The sequence below is a fragment of the Euprymna scolopes genome, chromosome 4, assembly GCF_053919585.1.
Source record: "Euprymna scolopes isolate OS-2025 chromosome 4, ASM5391958v1, whole genome shotgun sequence".
Lineage (NCBI taxonomy): Eukaryota > Metazoa > Mollusca > Cephalopoda > Sepiida > Sepiolidae > Euprymna > Euprymna scolopes.
In genome coordinates this window covers 170,888,173-170,915,580 of record NC_136485.1, presented here as the reverse complement: position 1 = coordinate 170,915,580, position 27,408 = coordinate 170,888,173, and the positions used below count along the sequence as shown (strand labels likewise).

General features: G+C 30.2%; 1 protein-coding gene across 1 annotated transcript in view; it reads right to left on the bottom strand.

Annotated features, from left to right (window-relative positions):
- The window catches only part of LOC145270267 (unconventional myosin-Ie-like), a 255,365-nt gene that overhangs the window by 54,308 nt on the left and 173,649 nt on the right, over positions 1-27,408 (bottom strand). Inside the window, exons 5-12 of the mRNA XM_080125913.1 lie at positions 26,652-26,739; positions 24,904-24,993; positions 20,572-20,649; positions 16,833-16,917; positions 14,343-14,446; positions 13,014-13,146; positions 10,913-11,109; positions 8,591-8,758 (exon numbers count right to left, since the gene is read on the bottom strand). Coding sequence (XP_079982039.1) covers positions 8,591-8,758; positions 10,913-11,109; positions 13,014-13,146; positions 14,343-14,446; positions 16,833-16,917; positions 20,572-20,649; positions 24,904-24,993; positions 26,652-26,739 — 943 coding nt within the window. The remainder of the gene's footprint in view (positions 1-8,590; positions 8,759-10,912; positions 11,110-13,013; positions 13,147-14,342; positions 14,447-16,832; positions 16,918-20,571; positions 20,650-24,903; positions 24,994-26,651; positions 26,740-27,408) is intronic.

Genomic DNA, 27,408 nt, shown 5'->3' with positions numbered 1-27,408 from the left:
CACAACATAATACTGTTCCATTATAATCATGTCAAAATATAATCATGTCACAATATAATCATGTCGCAATATAATCATGTCACAATATAATCATGTCACAATATAATCATGTCACAATATAATCATGTCGCAATATAATCATGTCACAATATAATCATGTTCCATTATAATCATGTCACAATATAATCATGTCACAATATAATCATGTTGCAATATAATCATGTCACAATATAATCATGTCACAACATACTCATGTTCCATTATAATCATGTCAAAATATAATCATGTCGCAATATAATCATGTCACAATATAATCATGTCACAATATAATCATGTAACAATATAATCATGTAACAATATAATCATGTTGCATTATAATCATGTCACAATATAATCATGTCAATCTCTAATAATGTCGCAATATAATCATGCTGCAATATAATCATGTCACAATTAATCATGTTGCATTATAATCATGTCACAATATAATCATGTCACAATATTATCATGTCAATCTCTAATAATGTCGCAATATAATCATGTTGCAATATAATCATGTCAAAATTTAATCATGTTGCATGATAATCATGTCACAATATAATCATGTCGCAATATAATCATATCACAATATAATCATGTCAGAATATAATACTGTTGCATTATAATCATGTCACAATATATTCATGTAACCATATAATCATGTTCCATTATAATAATGTCACGATATAATCATGTCACAATATAATCATGTCGCAATATAATCATGTCGCAATATAATCATGTCACAATAAAATCATGTAACATTATAATAATGTTCCATTATAATAATGTCACAATATAATCATGTCACAATATAATCATGTCACAATATAATCATTTGCATTATAATCATGTCACAACATAAAAATTCACAATATAATCCTGTCACAATATAATCATGTTGCATTATAAACATGTCTCAATATAATCATGTCACAATATAATCATGTCACAATATAATAATGTCACCATATAATCATGTAACAATATAATCATGTCACAATATAATCATGTCACAATATAATTATGTCGCAATATAATCATGTCACAATATTATCATATCGCAATATAATCATGTCACAATATAATAATGTCACAATATAATAATGTTGCATTATAATCATGTCACAATATAATCATGTCGCAATATAATCATGTCACAATATAATCATGTATCAATATAATCATGCCACAATATAATCATGTCACAATATAATCATGTTGCATTATAATCATGTCTCAATATAATCATGTCACAATATAATCATGTCGCAATATAATCATGTCGCAATATAATCATGTCACCATATAATCATGTCACAATATAATCATGTTCCATTATAATCATGTCACAATATAATCATGTCACAATATAATCATGACACAATATAATCATGTCATAATATAATCATGTCACAATATAATCATGTCGCAATATAATAATGTCACCATAGAATCATGTCACAATATAATCATGTTGCATTATAATTATGTCACAATATAATCATGTCACAATATAATAATGTCACAATATAATAATGTCACATTATAATCATGTCACAATATAATCATGCCACAATATAATCATGTTGCATTATAATCATGTCAAAATATAATCATGTCACAATATAATAATGTCACTATATAATCATGTCGCAATATAATCATGTCACAATATAATCATTGCATTATAATCATGTCACAATATAATCATGTCACACTAAAATCATGTAACAATATGATAATGTCACAATATAATCATGTGGCATTATAATCATGTCACAATATAATCATGTCACAATATAATCATGTCAAAATATTATCATGTTGCATTATAACCATGTTGCAATATAATTATGTCACAATATAATAATGTCACAATATAATCATGTCACAATATAATCATGTTGCATTATAATCATGTCTCAATATAATCATGTCACAATATAATCATGTCACAATATAATCATGTCACCATATAATTATGTCACAATATAATCATCTTGCATTATAATTATGTAACAATATAATTAGGTCACAATATAATCATGTCACAATATAATCATGTCACAATATAATCATGTCACATTATAATCATGTCACAATATAATCATGTCACAATATAATCATGTTGCATTATAATCATGTCACAATATAATCATGTCACAATATAATCATGTCAATTTAATCATGTTGGATTATAATCATATCACAATATAATCATGTCACAATATAATCATGTCACAATATGATCATGTCACAATATAATCATGTTCCATTATAATCATATCACAATATCATAATGTCACAATATAATCATGTCACAATATAATCATGTTGCATTATAATCATGTCACAATATAATCATGTCACAATATAATCATGTCACAATATAATCATGTCACAATATAATCATGTCACAATATATTCATGTAACCATATAATCATGTTCCATTATAATAATGTCACGATATAATCATGTCACAATATAATCATGTCGCAATATAATCATGTCGCAATATAATCATGTCACAATAAAATCATGTAACATTATAATAATGTTCCATTATAATCATGTCACAATATTATCATGTCACAATATAATCATGTCACAATATAATCATTTGCATTATAATCATGTCACAACATAAAAATTCACAATATAATCCTGTCACAATATAATCATGTTGCATTATAAACATGTCTCAATATAATCATGTCACAATATAATCATGTCACAATATAATAATGTCTCCATATAATCATGTCACAATATAATCATGTCACAATATAATCATGTCACAATATAATTATGTCGCAATATAATCATGTCACAATATTATCATATCGCAATATAATCATGTCACAATATAATAATGTCACAATATAATAATGTTGCATTATAATCATGTCACAATATAATCATGTCGCAATATAATCATGTCACAATATAATCATGTATCAATATAATCATGCCACAATATAATCATGTCACAATATAATCATGTTGCATTATAATCATGTCGTAATATAATCATGTCACAATATAATCATGTCGCAATATAATCATGTCGCAATATAATCATGTCACCATATAATCATGTCACAATATAATCATGTTCCATTATAATCATGTCACAATATAATCATGTCACAATATAATCATGACACAATATAATCATGTCATAATATAATCATGTCACAATATAATCATGTCGCAATATAATCATGTCACCATAGAATCATGTCACAATATAATCATGTTGCATTATAATTATGTCACAATATAATCATGTCACAATATAATAATGTCACAATATAATCATATCACAATATAATCATGTCGCAATATAATCATGTCGCAATAAAATCATGTCACAATATAATAATGTTGCATTATAATCATGTCACAATATAATCATGTAACAATATAATCATGTCGCAATATAATCATGTCACAATATAATCATGTCACAATATAATCATGTTGCATTATAATCATGTCTCAATATAATCATGTCAAAATATAATCATGTCGCAATATAATCATGTCAAAATATAATCATGTCACAATATAATAATGTCGCAATATAATCATGTCACAATATAATCATGTCACAATATAATCATGTTCCATTATAATCATGTCAAAATATAATCATGTCACAATATAATCATGTCACAATATAATCATGTCGCAATATAATCATGTCACAATATAATCATTGCATTATAATCATGTCACAATATAATCATGTCACACTAAAATCATGTAACAATATAATAATGTCACAATATAATCATGTGGCATTATAATCATGTCACAATATAATCATGTCACAATATAATCATGTAAAAATATTATCATGTTGCATTATAACCATGTTGCAATATAATTATGTCACAATATAATAATGTCACAATATAATCATGTCACAATATAATCATGTTGCATTATAATCATGTCTCAATATAATCATGTCACAATATAATCATGTTGCATTATAATCATGTCTCAATATAATCATGTCACAATATAATCATGTCACAATATAATCATGTCACCATATAATTATGTCACAATATAATCATCTTGCATTATAATTATGTCACAATATAATTAGGTCACAATATAATCATGTCACAATATAATCATGTCACAATATAATCATGTCACATTATAATCATGTCACAATATAATCATGTCACAATATAATCATGTTGCATTATAATCATGTCACAATATAATCATGTCACAATATAATCATGTCACAATTTAATCATGTTGGATTATAATCATATCACAATATAATCATGTCACAATATAATCATGTCACAATATGATCATGTCACAATATAATCATGTTCCATTATAATCATATCACAATATCATAATGTTACAATATAATCATGTCACAATATAATCATGTTGCATTATAATCATGTCACAATATAATCATGTCACAATATAATCATGTCACAATATAATCATGTCACAATATGATCACGTCACAATATAATCATTTTGCATTATAATTATGTCACAATATAATTATGTCACAATATAATCATTTTGCATTATAATCATGTCACAATATAATCTTGTCACAATATAATCATGTCAAAATATAATCATGTCACAATATAATCATGTCGCAATATAATCATGTCACAATATAATAATATCACAATATAATCATGTTGCATTATAATGATGTCACAATATAATAATGTCACAATATAATCATGTCGCATTATAATCATGTCACAATATAATCATGTCACAATATAATCATGTATACATATAATTATTTCACAATTTAATCATGTTGCATTATAATCCTGTCATCATATAATCATGTCAAAATATAATCATGTCACAATTTAATCATGTTCCATTATAATCATGTCATCATATAATCATGTCACAATATAATCAAGTCACAATATAATCATGTTCCATTATAATCATGTTATAATATAATCATGTCACAATATAATCATGTCACAATATAATCATGTCACAATATAATCATGTTGCATTATAATCATGTCACAATATAATCATCTTACATATAATCATGTCACAATAAAACATGTCACAATATAATACTGTTGCATCATAATACTGTTGCATTATAATCATGTCACAATATAATCATGTCACAATATAATCATGTCACAATATAATCATGTCACAATATAATCATGTCACAATATAATCATGTCACAAAATAATCATGTCACAATATAATCATGTCAAAATATAATCACGTTGCATTATAATCATGTTGCAATATAATCATGCCACAATATAAAAATGTGACAATATAATCATGTCACAATATAATCATGTTGCATTATAATCATGTCTCAATATAATCATGTCACAATATAATCATGTTGCATTATAATCATGTCTCAAGATAATCATGTCACAATATAATCATGTCACAATATAATACTGTTACCATATAATTATGTCACAATATAATCATGTTGCATTATAATTATGTAACAATATAATTAGGTGACAATATAATCATGTCACAATATAATCATGTCACAATATAATCATGTCACATTATAATCATGTCACATTATAATCATGTCACAATAAAATCATGTTGCATTATAATCATGTCACAATATAATCATGTCACAATATAATCATGTCACAATATAATCATGTCACAATTTAATCATGTTGGATTATAATCATATCACAATATAATCATGTCACAATATTATCATGTCACAATATGATCATGTCACAATATAATCATGTTCCATTATAATCATGTCACAATATAATCATGTCACAATATAATCATGTCACAATATAATCATGTTGCATTATAATCATGTCACAACATAATCATGTCACAATATAATCATGTCACAATATAATCATGTCACAATATGATCACGTCACAATATAATCATTTTGCATTATAATTATGTGACAATATAATTATGTCACAATATAATCATGTTGCATTATAATTATATCACAATATAATCTTGTCACAATATAATCACGTCAAAATATAATCATGTCACAATATAATCATGTCTCAATATAATCATGTCACAATATAATCATATCACAATATAATCATGTTGCATTATAATGATGTCACAATATAATCATGTCACAATATAATCATGTCGCATTATAATCATGTCACAATATAATCATGTCACAATATAACCATGTCACAATATAATAATGTATACATATAATTATGGCACAATTTAATCATGTTGCATTATAATCATGTCATCATATAATCATGTCAAAATATAATCATGTCACAATATAATCATGTTCCATTATAATAATGTCACAATATAATCGTGTCACAATATAATCATGTCACAATATAATCATGTTACATATAATTATGTCACAATATAATCATGTCACAATATAATCATGTCGCAATATTATCATGTCGCAATATAATCATGTCACAATATAATCATGTCACAATATTATCATGCTGCATTATAATCATGTCACAATATATCATGTTACAATATAATAATGTCGCATTATAAACATGTCACAATATGATCATGTCACAATATAATCATGTCACAATATAATCATGTCACAATTTAATCATGTTGCATTATAATCATATCACAATATAATCATGTCGCAATATAATCATGTCACAATATAATCATGTCACAATATAATCATGTTTCATTATAATCATGTCACAATATAATCATGCCACAATATAATCATGTCACAATATAATCATGTCACAATATAATAATGTCACAATATAATCATGTTGCATTATAATCATGTCACAATATAATCCTGTCACAATATAATCATGTCGCATTATAATCATGTCACAATATAATCATGTCACAATATAATCATGGCACAATTTAATCATGTTGCATTATAATCATATCACAATATAATCATGTTCCATTATAATCCTGTCACATTATAATCATGTCACAATATTATCATGTCACAATATAATCATGTTCCATTATAATCATGTCACAATATAATCATGTGACAATATAATCATGTCACAATATAATCATGTCACAATATTATCATGTTGCATTATAATTATGTCACAATATAATTATGTCACAATATGATCATGTTGCATTATAATCATGTCATAATATAATTAGGTCACAATATAATCATGTCACAATATAATCATGTCACAATATTATCATGTCACAATATAATCATGTACAATATAATCATGTGACAATATAATCATGTTGCATTATAATCATGTCACAATATAATCATGTCACAATATAATCATATCGCATTATAATCATGTCCCAATATAATCATGTCACAATATAATCATGTCACAATATAATCATGTCAAAATATAATCATGTCACAATTAATCATGTTGCATTATAATCATGTCACAATATAATCATGTCACAATTTAATCATGTTGCATTATAATCATGTCACAATATAATCAGACAAGGCAAGAGATGGTATGTCCGTCTTTGCTGGTGGTCGGTTTTTCTCTGCCCATTGTTGCTCATACAAGTAGACTAAAATAGTTCCTTATGGAAGAGAAAGAATCAATGCCTGCTGATTAGTCAGTAGTGACCAGATTGTTCTGGCGGGGAGGGGGAGGGGTTGATTCACAAAAGAAAATTGTTTGCTATTTGTGATTGCTACACTATTATTTGGGATTGTATCTAACAGCGAACTGCATGTAGTTGGGCAGTGAGATGTTTGTTTACATTACATTTAAACTTTTTCTTGTTAGTATAGTCAGGGAAGGATGAAACAGGGAAGGAATTTCAAAATCTGGTAATCCAAGGGAAGAAACTAATAGAGTAGAAAACTTCCCACCATCTAGGGATCTCAATAGTGAAAGGGTGGAATTTTGCTTGTTGGGTTATATATGTTGGGAGGAGATGAGGGCACAAGTTCTATGAGCTCATCAAAGCACATTCTATTAGATACTTGTGACACATTACTGTGATGGGACGGAGGTTGGAGCTTAGTCAATAGTGTGTGACCTATTAGATTTGAAATTTTCCCTTCGAATTCTCTCTAAGAGTGAGAGGCTAGTGGTAGATGCACCAGCCCAGATGTGGCAACAATACTCCATACACCGGCTAATGGTAGCCTTGTAGAGGCACAGGATACTTTCAGGCATAAAGCACGGTAGAGGAAACCCAGATTCTGTGCAGCAGCCTTGGCAATGTCCTCAATGTATTTGTTCCAATTCATGTTGCATGTGAATGTTAAGTCTAGGAGTTTGAATGATGAGCTCTCAGGTACGGTGTTATTACTCATGGCTATCTGTAGTTGAGAAGGTTAAAGGAACGTAACTTTATCTCAGTCGCATTAAATGTTTCCATCCATTCGACTACAGACTAATGAAAAACTGCCACATGAAGTATAACATATTTGAAAAGATAACGAGTATTTGTACACCATTAGAAGATCATCTCAAACATTTGCGTGTTGCCTTTCAAACAACGAATTCAAAAACTAAAATTTAAATGTGAGTGTTTTTACCTGTTCAGCTTTGAGTGTCAAATCAATGAATATTTGTTGGAGCTTTTCATTGACATAATTAATACAGAATTGTTCAAATCCATTCTTATCGAAGATTTCAAACCCGTAAATATCCAAGATACCCACATTCACTACACTTGAATGATTCTCCATTGCTCTGTTGACAGCCTGTAAAGAGACATGTTATTTGACATTTTTAAAGGCATTCAGTCGGAATAAAATGGCTTATTTTTATTAAAATTAATAAGCATACAAAGAAAAGCAAATAAAAGTAATAAAGATTGCAATTATAAATAAGTTAGAATTCTCAGGTTTAAATAATTTACGATTTTTAGTTGTTTAAGAAATTAATGCAATATTGATATAATATAATGAAAGATATTACAAACTTAATTAAACCTATTAAATAATGAAAAATATTAAATAATGAAAAACATTAAATAATGAAAAAATATAAAAATAATGAAAAAAATTAAATAATGAAAAATATTAAATAATGAAAAATATTAAATAATGAAAAATATTAAATAATGAAAAAATATTAAATAATGAAAAATATTAAATAATGAAAAATATTAAATAATGAAAGATATTAAAAATTTAAACCCATTCAATAATGAAAAATATTGAATAAGGAAAGATATATAAAATTTAAACCCATTAAATAATGAAAAATATTAAATAATGAAAGATATTAAAAACTTAAACCCATTAAATAATGAAAAATATTAAATAATGAAAGATATTAAAAATATAAACCCATTAAATAATGAAAAATATTGAATAATGAAAGATATTAAAAATGTAAACCCATTAAATAATGAAAAATATTAAATAATGAAAGATATAAAAATGTAAACCAATTAAATAATGAAAAATATTAAATAATGAAAGATATTAAAAACTTCAACCCATTAAATAATGAAAAATATTAAATAATGAAAGATATTAAAAATGTAAACCCATTAAATAATGGAAAATATTAAATAATGAAAGATATTAAAACTTAACCCCATTAAATAATGAAAAATATTAAATAATGAAAAATATTTAATAATGAAAAATATTTAATAATGAAAAATATTGAATAATGAAAAATATTAAATAATGAAAAAATATTAAATAATGAAAAATATTAAATAATGAAAAATATTAAATAATGAAAAATATTAAAAATTTAAACCCATTAAATAATGAAAAATATTAAATAATGAAAAATATTAAATAATGAAAAATATTAAATAATGAAAAATATTAAAAATTTAAACCCATTAAATAATGAAAAATATTAAATAATGAATAATATTAAATAATGAAAAACGTTAAATAATGAAAAAATATTAAATAATGAAAAATATTAAATAATGAAAAATATCAAATAATGAAAAATATTAAATAATGAAAAATATTAAATAATGAAAAACATTTAATAATGAAAAATATGTAATAATGAAAAAATATTAAATAATGAAAAATATTAAATAATGAAAAATATTAAATAATGAAAAATATTTAATAATGAAAAATATTAAATAATGAAAAATATTAAATAATGAAAAATATTAAATAATGAAAAATATTAAATAATGAAAAATATTAAATAATGAAAAATATTTAATAATGAAAAATATGTAATAATGAAAAATATTGAATAATGAAAAATATTAAATAATGAAAGAATATTAAATAATGAAAAATATTAAATAATGACAAATATTAAATAATGAAAAATATTAAATAATGAAACAATATTAAATAATGAAAAATATTAAATAATGAAAATATTAAATAATGAAAAATATTAAATAATGAAAAATATTAAAAATTTAAACCCATTAAATAATAAAAAATATTAAATAATGAAAAATATTAAATAATGAAAAACGTTAAATAATGAAAAAACATTAAATATTGAAAAGTATTAAATGATGAAAAAATATTAAATAATGAAAAATATTAAATAATGAAAAATATTAAATAATGAAAAATATTAAATAATGAAAAAATATTAAATAATGAAAAATATTAAATAATGAAAAATATTAAATAATGAAAAAATATTTAATAATGAAACAATATTAAATAATGAAAAAATATTTAATAATGAAAAATATTAAATAATGAAAAATATTAAATAATGAAAAATATTTAATAATGAAAAATATTAAAAGATGAAAAATATTAAACAATGAAAAATATTAAATAATGAAAAACATTAAATAATGAAAAATATTAAAAGCTTCCACATAATATTAGAGTAAATAAAAAAGTAGAAAATTCCAGTGGAAGTTAAAGAAAAAAACTAGAAGTTGTGAGTCTTACCGCAACGAGAAAATCAAACAATCGGTTGTAGAGTGCCTTGGCCAGAGCATCCCGGGTATAGACAGCTTGGTCGACATTCAGCTTCATTTCGATCCGTTCTGACTTACCTCCCCATTTACTGTCCATCACCCGTCCTGTCAACTTTGAATTCAGCAATGTTTTGTCAATCCCCAACAAATAAGCTGGGAAATCCAAGACTGAAATAAAAATTCATTTGTAAGAAAGTCCAGAAAATAAATTCTTTTAAAATGAAGTTGAATCTATACATAAAATTGTACTCATAATCTGTTTATTTGTCTGTCCACATACTTCTTTGAAAATCATATACAGTTTGACCCTTCGAAAATGCCACCTATGAAATTGTTAATAAAATTCACAATCCTATCTGTAATCCAATCAAATTTGGTACAAATAAACTTTGCGCTAAATATCACGTGACTAACAAGTTTCTTGTATGATTTTTAACTCAATGTTATAAACGTGGGAACCTTTTATAATGCTTAGGAGTGCTCTATTCAATTATATTGAAGGGGATAACGAATAAGCACACTGGTTGTTAAGACACCAGTGGGTGGGGGTTACTTTCCCTTGGGCAGTTAGACCCAGATCGTGGGACGGGAATTCATGCTTCCCTCATGGTAGGTCAAAACTCATGTGAGAGAATGCAAGGTGACACTATCCTAGTCCCTAATCCTAATAGTTCCCATATTCTATTAAATTCTATACTAGGTCTGAAGAAGGTTGTAGGTTACACTGACCGAAACATTGTGAAAACAACAAGATAAGAACCGTAGTCCGAATAATACAAATTATTAATCCTCGTTTCAAAAGTTCAGAACAAAAAAAGTTTGTTTCATACTAGGAAAGAAGGATATAAGGATCTCCCAACAACAAAGTTATGAGTTATAGCAAAGAACACTGGTGGGTGACTTCCCCTTATGCAGTGAAACCAAGACAGCAGGATGCAAAAGCACTCTTCTCCCACGGTGAGTCAAAACTCATGTGGGTGAATACACGGTGATGATATCCTAATCCCTAATCTTGATGGTAGAGATAATCCATGTAAGTGAAAAAAAACTATCGGTGGATAACACTTATTCCCCATGCTGAGTGCATTACAGCATTGATACAATTACAGGAGACCAAACCAGACCTATTCTTCTTAAGCGAAACTCACACTGGACCGACTATTTCCCTAGATGAGTTCGTAATTAAAGGATATTCTAATTTAACATCCAAATTTGACCCTGAAGATCGACATGGGCATGGAATATGTGCCTACATTAGAGATGCTTTCCATGTGGTAGGGACATCTCCAGAGAAAACCCTAAATTGCCCTATATGTGCTTTCAGATTGCACTTGCTCACGCCACTGCGTTTATATTTGCCCTCTATTTCTCCCATAACAGTGGAGTTTCTATCTTTTAAAGAGACTTCAATGTTCACAATGTGGAATGGTTAGCCCATTCAAACAAGACCGATGATGAGAGGAGGTTTTTTCACGACTTCTTCATTGCTTATAATCTAACTCAGATTGTTCACGAACCCACTCGTGTGCCTGACGCTGATGGTCAATAATGCAAATCTCCTAGATCTTTTTTCTCACAACTTGCTCTGAGCTATGTTCATCTTCCATTCTGTTCCAACTGGGATCTTCCAACCACTCGGCTGTCTTCATTAACATAAAAACAAAATGTAATAAGTCCTCCAACATACATTTCCTTTGTACAGTATGTCAATACTCTACGGCTGACTAGGATAGCTTTCGTACATTTATATCAGATCTACCTCTACATTCCATGTTTAAAAGGAATATGTCCTTCATAGTATCAGACCTGACGAAATGGTTAATTGTAGGTATAGACCGCTTTATATCCTCAAAAAAATCCCAGCAAAAACCCAACAGTCAGCCATGGTTCTCTCCAGAATGTGCTGCTACCATTGCGCACCAAAATTACTATTTCTATTGCTTCCAACGTAATAGATGTACTGAGACTAAAGCTGCCTCAGGCTAGCAGAACAATGTTTCGAAAAGATTACATCAAAGAAATTTATCCAAATGAAATGAACAATTCCATTCATTAAGAACTGAAATCCTTACATTCATTAACAGTGACAAGAGCGTAGTTGCCTTGTTCATGGAAGGTAATATTTCCCAAATGCAAGATGGCTGCCGATAATGACAAGATGTCTTGCTGCCTGGCTTCAGATAAACCCATAACTTGCATGGCATGCTGCAAGAAAAGAAGAAAATTAATAGTTGAAAAGGAAAAAAATAAAAAACAAGTTCAGCACAAAAATTTTAAAATATTCAAATATAATTGAAAATTATTGAAAATTCCTTCTAATATTATCATTATTCTTTTGTATACTAACTCGTGTCCACAGTGTTTCCTATGAACCACATTGATATAGCCTTCAAACATACCTTCTTTTCACAAATTGTTTAATATTTCTTTTAAACAGATGTAACTGTTAATGTGAAAGCTGACATAGATAAAGCAAAGTAAACTAAGATAAGCAGCCAAGGGCAACATGAAGGCTCCTCTTTCACTGGCTACTACATTCAGATGTAAAGGAGGGTGCTACTTTTTTCCTAGGATTACTGCACTTACTGATGATTCCCATCTTATCATGCTAAGTGTTTTGCAAAGGGGCATCAAGTATCATTTTTTGAGGCATGTACTTCAATCCCCAGATCATTAACAAACATTTCAACCATGATACAATGTAGAATTTTTTTATTATTATTTCATTAATTTTTGTTACTATTTAGGGCATTATTGAAAATTGTCTTCATTGTAACAAGCTTCCTAACCAGAATAAGTAATTTTTGAAAGAACTTGGATCGAAATAAACTTTTCTTTCTTTCTTTCTTTATTTGCAGACTGTTATCCGCATCTTCATAGTTGCTGTTGTTTCATCAGGTCTCAGCCAACTCATCCTCTGGCCTTCTTCAGGTAATTAACCATGATGGGATAGGAATGCTGAGTTTCGTAACTGTATACCCAGTATATGTTTTCGTATTCTCACTACGTTTTTGGCCAACTAAACCTCTGACCTGCTTTGGGTAGGATTGAAACTGCTATATTTAGAGAATGCTTACCTGGAACCGTAGAGACTCAATGCCTCTATCCTGAAGAAGGCCAGAGGATGAGTTGGCTGAAATGTGGTGAAACAACAACTACTATGAAGATGAGGAGAACAATACAAAAATAAATAAATAAATACACAAATTACTCATCTCAAAGGATTCCAATAAAAATATTATACATTTTTTCTTAAGATCAATAACAATAAAGCACTGGTTAGTCAGAATCAAATATTGATTCGTGAGGTTCCAAGTTACTGATGTCAAAAATGAACAAAGAGAATACGTTTAATTTATTACATCAAAGAAATAACACAATTGAATAAGATGAATACTTGCCATTGTTTCTTTGAAGTCCTTGCTGTCATTAATGTCATCAACTTCATAAACGCCACTTTGATTTAGGTATGAGTAATAATCCAATGTGGTCAAGCCAAGATTGGCTGCAAACAAAGAAACATGAAACGTAATTAAAAACGTAATTAAAAACGTCATTAAAAACGTAATTAAAAACGTCATTAAAAACGTAATTAAAAAATAACTTGTCATCAAAAAAAAATAATTAGATTACAGTGAAAAAAAAATTTGGGATGTTTTTTATTTCACAAATTTGCATATTTTTTGTCAGCACCCAACATCATGACACATTTGGATTTGTTTTACTTTTATTCATCCTAAACCAGGGATATTGTCATTGACGTGTAAAGGGGGATACTGTGACAGGGTCCAGATTTGTACAGCTAACCTGCATAGTAAGTTGGGTGGCAAAATGTTTGTTCACTTTACATTTAAATTCCCGCATGTTGGTACAGCTGAGGAAACAAGGAGCAGGATGGAAATTCTGAAAGCAAGCGATCCAAGGAATGGAAACTAATAGGGACCTCTACAGAGTGTGGGATCGATTTGCTCCTAGTCTGGTGAGTCGGAAGGGGTTTTTGTTGAGGATGTACAAGTGTTGTAAGTTCGTCGCGGCATGTTTGTGTGGAAGTACTTGTAAAACAATCACAGGAATGCAACATTGCTGTGATGTCAAGGGCAATATGAAAATTTTCTCAAGCTCCAAAAGTAACACATCTATGTGAAAGTAATAAGCCAGTGTGAACTTAGGAACTCCCTTAACATTTAGTCAGCAAAATCAGTTTTCTCCAGACATCACCAGCCGGTCCCTCATGGAAGAACCCAAGAACCTTTGCTCCCCTCTCCCTTCCCTCCCATGCCTTTGGGCTGAGGAAGGTAAAAAAAAAACTCAGCGACTCACATAATAGCTTTCTTCAACTTGCACACACATATTTACATACTAGCAACAGTCAGGCAAACAGAAACAAATTTCTACTCACAGTTATACATGCACTGCCTACTAGACAATATCTTTGAGTGTCTAAGGTCTCTCTGTATGGGGGGGGGGATCAGGACAACCTGGCATGAAGGTAGTTTTCCCTACAAATAAACCCTGATTAAATATTCAAAATCACATAATATTCACAGCCTAAATAAGATTTCCTTTCTATGGCTAACCTACAATAACTTTTACGAGAAATGGTGCACCTTCTCCAAGTGATGTTAACTCAAGTAACAGCACAAAGCCGAATACTCCACCAGACTAGATTAATTCTTGTCCTGGAATCCAGTAAGACGAAGAGACCAAAACAAAAGATATGCTACAACATATAAAAATGGTTAATTGGGGAGAGGAAAATTATGTTCTCAATTTCTTTACAAACTCAGTGTTTGAGAGATAAAGAACTTTAATAGAACATTCGGATATCTATGTATCTCTTATAGAGTTCAACTGTTAGCTCCAGGTAGTGGGCCCCTTGATTTCTGAGAAGTTTGACTGAAGTAAAATAAAACAAAAAACACGAACAAGGTAAACCAACACACACACACATACACAATGCCACGCTGCCAAATACTCACATATGCATATGTTGCACACCATGAAAATTTTGACCTACACATTTTTAAGCCTTCTTCCTACTAACTCAACTCATATTTATGATTAAAAGTAACTTTATTTTCTCCAATTCATCATTTATAAAACTCTGTTCATGTTTTAATTAGCACTTACTACCTGGTGACCCTTCTATTCTCTAAATGTTTCATTTATTTCCATGCTTATATGAATGCATGTGTATATCTGTTTAGTTTCTTCCTTCGCCAAAACATGACTTTTACACCCACAATCTCTACTATTATATCAAAGTCTCTTTGTGTGTGTGTCCCTTTCTCATAGGTTCTGAAACGGCTAATTCTATCTTTTGCAAATTTCACACAAAGCTAATTTATATCCCTGGCAGTGTTCTATGATAGATTTTGTACAGAAACTTGTTCGATAAGTATCGAAAACCAAAATAATCCAATCTTGAAAATAGTCTTTCTCCTCTTAGAGATAAAAAGAATTTTTACAGGGGAATATTTTACACTACACCGGTGTAACCTTGACCGGTGTAACGTAAAATATTCCCCTGTAAAAATTCTTCCTTTTTATCTATAAGAGAAGAAAGACTATGTTTAAGATCATATTAGCTGACATGATATTTGATGAACAACATTTTCATTTTTTTATTTTTTTTTGTGTATTTGTCGACCGGGCAAATTATTCCTCATAATATATAATATTCAATAGAGGATTGATAATACATATGCAATCTGCATAAATTAAAACATCATGTTTAAGCGTATTGTATGACCAGGCAACGCCAGGCATCCAGCTAATTTATATTAAATATTGGTGCAGTTCTTCACCATATTTAAAAATGCTATCATCATCCAAAATGACACTATAAATGTTGTTTCAAAGTAAAAAAGGGGGAAAAAAAACCAACTTACTTTTTCGTTCCTCTGTTGCTCCTGAGCACATTTGATAGAATATGTGGAAGTTCCTTTCATCTGGATTTTGTAAAACGACTCGTGACTAGAAGAAGAAAAAAAAAAGAAATTTAAAACAAAGATTCGATAATTTCTTCAAAATCAGTTCAGCTTTTTGGAAGGACATAGATTTTTGTCTTATCGTCCATTTTTCTGTTACTCCATTAATTTGTTATTGTGTCATTCTGTTTGTTGTGACTCATGGTCTTTCTTTTTATTACCTCCCTTTAATCTTCCCTTTCTTCCGGAGGGGACAATCTGTGACCCTTCACTGCTGGAACCGGTGCTTTTATTTCCTTTTTTTCTATGGTGTGACTAGTGATAGACCACTCCGATACTTTTCTTTAACAACCAGACCATTGTTGTAAGTTTCTTAATCTTCCGTTTCTTTACTAAAACTTTAATTTTAACTAGCGAGACCTGTGGAAATTCCACAGCGGACTCTTTCATATGTAATACATTGATGTTGGCATTCCGTGGATGTTCAGAGTAAATTGAGACACCCTGACCTTATTATAGCTCTTTTGTTAAAACTGCAAAAGTATTTATCTAAGCTAGCAGGGACACCCAGTATAGTCCGGTTGTAAAATATGCTTAAAGATGATATTTTAATTTATGCAAATTTCGCATGTATTATTATAAAGTCATTTTTCTATCGATTCATATGATTCGACGCAACAACTTTAATCAAAGCCGAAAATCAAAAATTGAAGAAAAAAAATGTATATATATATATATATATATATATATATACATATATATATATATAACTTGAGTTCCTTCAGCTGTATTCGAAACTGAAATCAAAACTTATGAAGAAAAAAAATGAATATATATATATATATATATATATATATATATATATATAACTTCAGCTATATTCGAAACTGAAATCAAAACTTATGAAGAATTCTTAGTAAAATTATTTATAAAAAAAATAGATGACTTGAGTGCCATCAGCTATAATTGAAACCGAAACCAAAACTTATGAAGAATTCATGGTAAAATTATTTATTACAAGAAATGGAAAGTCATAACAATTAAACGACAGTCACTCGAAAGAAAAAAGATGTAAGCATGACACACCAAATAACACAAAATATCGTATTAATATATAGATTCCTTACTTTGTCTATTTCATTTGTATTTTTGTCCTTTCGACTTAATTCTCTCATATTAAACATTTACTGCATTTCTTTCAACCCAAGCTTTGCACTACTTCTGTATTCATTGTTTCTTTCCTGGTTTTGTCTTTACGTTCCTCAATTTCAATAAACCTGTCGATATAATGATAAACTGTCCTCAAAGTCTTGATTGTGAAGAGGTGTTTATACTTTCCATCCTAACACTTCACACACTCTCTAGAAAAGTATAAAAGTGAAATTGTGTGTGTGTGTGTGAACGTGAGCATGTGTGTGTGAGGACACTTCTCAACCTATACACTCAACAAATTTTTGATCTACAGATTGAAATTTGGTACATGGGGTATTCAGACATGTGGAAAACTTTTTAATCAGTTTTCATCTGGAAAAAAAAAACCTGTTAGGAATATATAATACCTTTGTGTGAAATTTCATAAAAATCGGTCCAGTCATTTTTGAGTCCATAAGAAACCAACTCATAGTCACACAAAGTTCCTTTCATATAGAGTAGAGATCTTAAAAATGAACTGTTATAAAATTTTTAGACAGCACTTGCTAACTGGTGACCCCTCTATTCTTAACGTTCCATTTATTTCCATTTTATTATGAATGCATGCTTGTATGGATATACTCTTCATAACTTTTATACTCCTAATTAGATTGAATGTTGGTGTTGTTGCCATTGTCATTCAAAATGACCTCTGCCAAGGCTAGGAACACTGCCACAGATTGGTGACCATGTCACATATGTACTCCAGGAAAACTCTTGCATCGCAATCTGGAACAATAGTGTATCCAAAAGTACACGGATGATTCCACACGATCCAAAATAGGGCCATTCAGAGACAACGGTCCCCAGTCCTCCGGAGAGATGAAGGAAGCGAGCAACTTTGATATGCTAATAAACATGCACATGCAAAGTGCAGAATTCTGCAACATGTCCAATGCAACATGCACTTTCTTCTCAGTTGACCTGACATTTATCTCACTTCCACGGAAAATGGTGTGAGACAAAGGTTAGAAAGTAGGATTTGAAGAGTCATCGCGCTAGAGAAAAAGCAAAAAAAAATGTTACCATTCCTCAGTAAGGGTACCTTGAACGATTAGCAATAAACTAAATAATTCTTAAAGGGAGAAGGTAAAGCCTGGGAGGATGGACCTCCAAGAACTGCACAGAACCAAAATCATACCTCAGTCAACAGGATAATAGCCTTCTTAACGATGGTATATACCATGGGTTCTCAACCGGGGTCCACATGGATCCTAGGGGTCCATGGAATATTTCTGGAGGTCCACAATGATATTTTGGTGGTTTATAAATAAAACTAACTTATAATGGTTTTTATTATTAAAAATTTAATTTCTACTGTAATTTTGGTTTGAAGTGAAAAAAGCTGAAGTAGACATTCAAACGAATTTGAATATATTTTCTAGATTTCAAAACATTTCCATAAAATTGCCTTGAAAACAGTAAAAAAGAACGAGTGATAAGAGCTGGTTTTAAATATGTGCCTCAGGCAGTCTGTGTTTTTTCTATTATATTGTCTGTCTGACCTTCACCCTCCAATACTATGACCAATAGTTATGAGACCAAGAAAGAAGGAAAAAGGGGTCATGGGTAACAAAAGGTTGATAACCACTGATCTAGACTCTGGTTACTTTGGTGCTGAGGGAAAACCCTGGTTGACCCCAACAATAGGATATTATCTGGTTCTCAGATAAGTTATGCTTAGCATAAAAACGGTTCTTCACTCGACACACCTAATGTGTGTAAAGTTCAAAAACATTGTCTTGGAATTTTGGAGATGAAGATCATAGAATTATTTTGATTTTGTTGTTATTTTCACGTTTCCATTGATGTAATCCTTGATAATTAATTATAAATTCAAAGATCAATCAAATCAAAATATACCTGTTTTTATGTGGACTTGATATCCCAGACTGGAAAATAAATTCAATAAAAGCACATAGACATGTTTTTCTCTTGCACACACACGAATTATTCGTTTTATTTGCGTTAGGAAGACTGGCCAAAAGTAGTCCCCAACAGAAATTTATAACGGAGAAAACGAACTAAGAGCAGATAACTCTAATTCTTTAGAACAAGGATATCTGATTCATGGTGCAAGGGAGATAACTCTTAACAGACTGAATGATTGATAATTCAACAATTCCAATCTTCTTTTTAACTTGAGAATTTTTTATGTCAAACTCAACAACGCTCATCCTAGAAGATTGAAATGCGTCGCACTGAAATTCCTTTAAACCTGCTGCTATTGCTATATCTCCAATGAATATGTGGCAGCTGAATACGGGCACGTTTGAATTATAAAATTCTAGTTTTGCTTTTAAACTTTAATTAAAGCTAAAAACTATTTTGCTATCATTTGACTATTTAAAAATCACCTCCAATTCCAAACAGTCATAATAAAATAAACTCTTTTCGAACTCTGATTTCATTCTTCTTGTACAAATATTTAAATTAAAAAAATTATTTTCTTCACAGAATTTTATTAAGATAATCAAAAAGAAAAGAAAAACAAAAAACAAAATCTCACTTTTTCTAAAAGGAAATTCGATACTTTTCCTCCAATCGGTTCTCCACCTCGGCTGAACTGGATTTCAACATATTTTCCCTACAAAAAAATAAATGAATATTTCAAAAAAAGGCATTAATCATATCAGATTAAAATGACTTTATAAATATAATAATGTTTAATTACCGCCCTGTTCTGTGGCTGAACAGACCAAACCTGTGACTATGGATTCACATAAAAACCTCTACATAATTACACTGGCGAATTTTAATATAAGAAAACTGCAATAAATTAAATAATTATAAATTATTTTTATATAATAGCTTGAATTATAATATAAAACGTAAAAATCAAGTATCATAGTTCAATTGTGCTCTAAACAGAAACGTTTATTACAAACATGCCTCTGTTTTATCAAAGAAGCTACTGTTGATTTTATCTGCCAGTCCCTTCTGTTTGTGTGGTGATAAAACTTCTCAAATGATGTTAGGCTGTATAAAAGTAGTAACTTTGGTTAAAATTGGACTGTTCGGTCTTTAATAAGATTTTATCAAATATCGATTTTTGATACTTAGAAGAAGAATTCCGATACAAAACCTATCTAAGAATACTCCCAGACATATAAACAATATTTGCATGAAATTTCAAAAGAATTGGCCCAGCCATTTTGGAGTCAGAAAACACACACAGACACACACACACACACACACACACACACACACACACACACACACACAAAGTGTCTTTTTATATATTAGTAGAGATTTTTTTAAATATGTTTATTTACTAAAACATTTTTACAGAAAAATGAATATTGAAATTAATTTTTTTTTAATAAAATAAAATAAAGTAAATAAACGAATTGAATGAATGTTTAAATAAATGGAAAAAATAAATGAATGTTAATTTTACTTAAAACAAATATGAATTTTTCACATCTAATAAATAAAATAAAATAAACATAATAAGAAGAAAACATGTATTTGTCCAAATATCATGAAATGACATAATCTATAATATAAATCTCACCTGTCTGCTTAAATGTATGTATGTATGTATGTATGTATGTATGTATGTATGTATGTATGCCTAAAACTTTCGACAGAGGCGACAAATTTTCACATGATCGGTATCGTTTTGAAGCTCGACCCTTCGGGTGACAACTATCAAATAATTGGCTAAAAACTAAATTAGTTCCTTCACCCTCAACTGGGCACTTTTCTACAGGGAGGGGACGCTTTTTTCACAAAGATTTTCGAAAAGCATCTCCTCTTTTTGATTGACTAGCCTTATTTTAAGCCTTCGCCACTTCTGATTTGGCGATGGACGCAACGGCAAAAACGTTACTTTTTTTTCACATTCTTTTCCTCCTTCGCGGTACGGGTTCGAGCCTGCCTACTACCACTTTTTTTTTTTTTGCTCAACACACACCGCCAAACACCCGGGCAACGCCAGGTTCCCAGGCTAAAAAATAATAAAAGAATTGTAACAGATGAAGTAAACATCTTCAAATTAAGTCACACTGTTTACTTCAGAGAACTTTCAAACCCAGAACCCGTTTGGATCAGTAAATATATAAAATAACCAAATAATCCGTAATATAATTATATATATTGTGTCTGTTTCGATCTCTTTATCCAAAAATAGTTGTTCATTTGTATGTAACAATAAAGGGAGGTAATTCAATATATGTATTCAAGCTTATACAGCAAGTTACAATGTGAAAATTGCAGTTCCATACAAATAAACAGGAAAACGCTTTAATACACTTATATATCAGGCAAAAAAACTTATCTACACCTAAAATTATGAAAATATTATTGCGTAAAATTAAAAAATAAAATAATCAGTTTTATCATATTTTACCAATCCACCATCGATAAGAGTGGAAATATGTGTAAAGCAGGAGGGATAAGTTTGTCATTTAACCAAATAATTATTAATGTCGAATCGACAAAATACGAAAACTGATTTTTTATTTTTAATTAAAAATTCTACTTAATAATTTTTCCTAATTTTGGGTGAGGATAATTATGCTTGCATTGTATGTAAACATATCGAAGAGTTTTTACTTAGAATGTGAATTTTCACTTGTGCCCAATACTGTAGAAGCACACAAGTGAATGTGAATATCAGCAGCAGCAGCAGCTTCCTCACTAAAATCCTTTCTCCACGATCAAGATTTCCAGCTACGGTATAACTGGAAGTGTTTTCTCAATCATTAAATCATTTCTCTCCGATAGGCTCATAAGAGTAGTGGTCGATGGACAAAAATCGGAGGCCTGCAATATAAATGCTAGAGTCTCAAGGGTCAATCCTTGGCCCAACTCTCTTCCTGATCTACATCAATGACCTCCCTAAACACATACTTAAATCATTCGTTGACATCTATGCTGATGACACGACCATCTACGGCAACACATCAAAGGCTGTAAATGACAAAGTTCTCTTTGATTCTCTCTCCTCTGATCTCGAGCGCGTGGTTCAGTGGGGGAAGATGTGGCTGGTTACCTTTAATGTATCTAAAACCAAACTCCTATCTTTACATCATCAATGCTCTGATCCCCATCTGGCATCAATTGAAATGGATGGCTCTCGTCTAGGAGAAGCCCCGTGTTTTGACAAGCTTCTGGGTTTGTCCTTTTCTCCTGATCTGAAATGGAACACGTACATCAAGTCTGTTGCCAAGGTCGCGGGAAAGATGGTGGGATCCTTCTACCGCTCCAGAAGATATCTCACTACTTATGCAATTCTCTATCTATATAAAAGTCAAGTATGTCCAAGGATGGGATACCGCTGACATATCTGGGCAGGAGCTGCTGAAAACAGCCTATCCTGCCTTGACAGAGTACAAAATAGACTTCGTGGCTTACTGGGGGATGCCCTTTTCTCTACCCTGCAACCTCTCTCCCACAGAAGAGACGTTGCGAGCCTATCCTTGTTTTATCATTATTTCCATGGCAGGTGCTCGTCTGAACTCCAATCTCTGGTCCCCCCTTGCCAATCTTTCACGAAAAACACCCGTCTAGCTGAATCCACTGTGAAAAATTTCCCCCACTCTTTATCTGTGCCTAAATCAAAATGTGGATTCATGAACAAAGCCTCTTTCTTAGAACTGCACGCCTGTGGAACTCTGTTCCGTCTGCCTGCTTCCCACCTGACTACAACTTGGATGTCTTCAAGTCCAACGTAATCAAATTCCTAATGAACCGCCCCCCCTTAAGTAAACACTTCATCAAATCTCCACACTAACGTACTGTACTTGCAATAACCCTTATCCCTGAGTGGCTTCTGGGGCTTGATAAGTGGTGACCACCGTGTAAAAACAAAAATAAAAATAAAAAGTTAGGGAAATGGGAAAGTGGTAATTTCAGAAATATGATTTTTTTGTATTGTTGTCATATTTTGGCAAATCTTTTGATAAGCTGCAGAAACATCCTTTTTTTTTCTTCTTTGCAACTTCCTCACACACACGTGTGATGTTGCTGGTCTCAATCTTTTCACTAGAATTTCGCCTCCTCAAGGTCTCAGTCTTCTTTGCACTTATCCAGTAGAGTCTGGTTAGTGTTTTCTCTTCTTGGTCTTTCCATTCTCCTTGACCCATCAAGACTATTTGGTATAGTGTTAATTGATACTGACTTTTCATTTTTTTTAAAGCGTGCATGTATATGTGGGGGGGGGGATAACTTACAATTATATACAGTTTCAGTTTTCTTGATTCCATGTGGTTTTCCTATATCTTTTTGTTTTGCTTTTGTTGCAGTTCATATATGGCCAGTTTTTGTGTTTGTAGCTCATGTGTATTAATCATTGCATTCAAGGGTTTTCCTTTATATATTATTATTATAGAAGTAGTCACGCAGGCCATCATCAAAGAATTCTCTTTGAGAACAACGCGGTGTTCCCTGGAGTCTGAGTGACAAGAAGCCTCCCCAAATTTTCAATACTCACCACCTCTTCTGATAACCTTTGCAAATTGGTTTGTGTTATCGCAATAGCAGTTTACCATTGATTTCTCATTGGTAGCAACCATTCTTCTCCTCATTATTATTATTATTATTATTATTATTATTATTACTATGATTATTATCAAATAAAACTGTGAAAAACTTTGAGAACAACGTGGTGTTCCCTGGAGTCTGAGTGACAAGAAGCCTCCCCAAATTTTCAATACTCACCACCTCTTCTGATAACCTTTGCAAATTGGTTTGTGTTATCGCAATAGCAGTTTACCATTGATTTCTCATTGGTAGCAACCATTCTTCTCCTCATTATTATTATTATTATTATTATTATTATTATTATTATTATCAAATAAAACTGTGAAAACAAAATATAAATAACATGACTTACAAATCGGCTGGAATTATTATTGCGAACAGTTTTTGCATTTCCAAATGCTTCTAATAAAGGATTTGACTCTAGGATGACTTCTTTGACTTTCTGCAAGAAAAAGGATGAAAAAACCAATGAAAAGTAAGAGTTTTGTTGAAAAGTGCCAAATTTTTTTTTTTACTCTTATGTGGAATTTTTTTAGATTATATTTCAAACATGATCCAAATAAAACAGGGGAAATCAATCTGTATAACTTGAGAAATGTAGTAGAGTACCAAATAGCATACCACTTATGTAAGGAACATAATATTAATGTTTAGTATTGTAGAAAGAAAATAAAAAAATATATATTATAATGTCATTTCTATCAATAGCATTTTTCTTTTCCCTCAAATTAAACAGATGGGGAAAACATCTTTGTAAGTCTTCGATTTTCTTAAATCTACGATGCCTCAAACGTTCAACTGGATACTCTGGATCAAATGATTCACCAATAATCTCTATCTTATATGACATAAAACTTGACTTAACTACCGACAAATGGATAATATTTGTGGTAATATTTTCATACAAAGTTAAGGACATGTCCTTGGCAATCAGTCCGACATATGGGAAGGAGAGACAATCAGAGCCATCTCCTAAAATCTTTTAAATTCTGACTGAAAATCTTAGATGCTGGCTTTTGTTAGTGGTCATTTTTTGACAAACCAGAAGCTGACTACTTGAGCTACCCATAAAAGATAACAACTAAACAGTGTTCAATCGAGGGTGTTTTCCTAGAAGTCATTTAGAAACATTACTTTTATCAAACAGCATGATTCCCTAGTTAATGAAGCACTTATTTTATTTCAAACAAACAAAAAATCATCACTTGGGTGGCCAGACTCCAACCAGAGATATTTTCAATTTTCTGTGCTCCCTCCTTGTCCTTTTGGCTGAGCATCTGCCATTCATATGCTCCACCAAAACATGCAACTTAGTGCATGTTTTCAGAAAAAGTTATTAAACTTGTTAAATTCTTCTAACATTGCTTGCTCAAGAAGGTGAACGAGATAAAAGATTTTGACCTTCAGGTCAATTTATCCTTCAAACCATCTAAACATTGCATGTGAACAAAGCAGGGAGTATCCTCTTTCTCATACAACGTTCTTTCTGTAAACTCACTCTTGAAATATTTCTCCACTTTTATATCTCCCTCATCAAACTACTGTTAGAGTATGATATCCAGGCGTCTTCTACATATTTTATAGGAAACATCCAGCATCTGGAGAGAGTTCAAATACTGGCTATTCAAATGGTGTAAGGTCTGTGATAGCCAACTCAAAAAGCTTAACCTTTGCTCCCTTGAGAGCCAATGATTACATGGTGATCTTGTTTTGGCCTACAATCTCCTCAATGGACATCATGTTAGACCTCCAAATCTTTTATTCACTTCTGCTCTAGAAAAAGGACTACATGGACACTACATGAAACCTTTTCACTGCCTATTTTCATTCAATCAAAACAGGGTATGTTCTCAATCAGGATCCCTGCACATTGGAATAGATTTTCAAGTGAGATAATAAATGCACCAAAAACACAACAATTCAAGGTAAATGTAAACAAATGCTGGACTACTGTGTTTTCTTCTCTGTAAATTTCTACTATCTTTTTCCTACATATGTTTGTTTTATTTATTTATTTATTTTTTTTTTTGCCAAATGAATTGAAATAAAACACATCCTAAGAAATTATATATTTATTGCTTGGTTTGGCTAGTAACATACCTGTACAGTTGCTCCACCTCCGGAAACTTTTGCAATGTAAGCCATGATTAATTTTGCAGAAACTGTTTTGCCAGCCCCACTTTCTCCGCTAAAAAAAAAAAAGGGCAAAGATTAACAAAAATCACCAAAGCTGAAAGAAATACCCAAAAAAAATCTGTATTAAAATGCTGATGATGATGATAATAATAATAATAATAATAATAATAATAATAATAATAATAATAATAATAATAATTACTGATCTGTATTTATTTATTCATAGACATATACTCAACAACCTGTGGTTTATTGAAATGAAACATCTGTGGCACTAACTCTATGCAGGTTTAATTGGCTTCCTCCAAAGGAGGAAATTCCATGGGAGTATGAAATTCACAAATGGTCCCCAGTCGTTTGTATATTCCCATAATGTTATCCTACATACAGCGCCTGGTATCCCCAAATTGGTCACCCATCTGCTACTGACCAGCCTCAATATTGCTTAACTTTGGTGATCTAATGAGAACCGGCGTGTCAATGTGATTATTCTGTATATTGTGACCCATTTAGTCGATATTAGTAGATTATACCTTTTAACCGATTATCATGGCTAAAAGCTACTTGAGGATAGGAATCAATGAGAGTACAAGCGCTTCAGTTGAATGATGAAGAATATTATGACAGGAATAAATAGAATACAATTTCTTATGAAGAAGGTTGATGACAAGAATTTTTATATTAGAGTTTTTTAAACAAAGTCTCCTCATCAGCAAAAGTA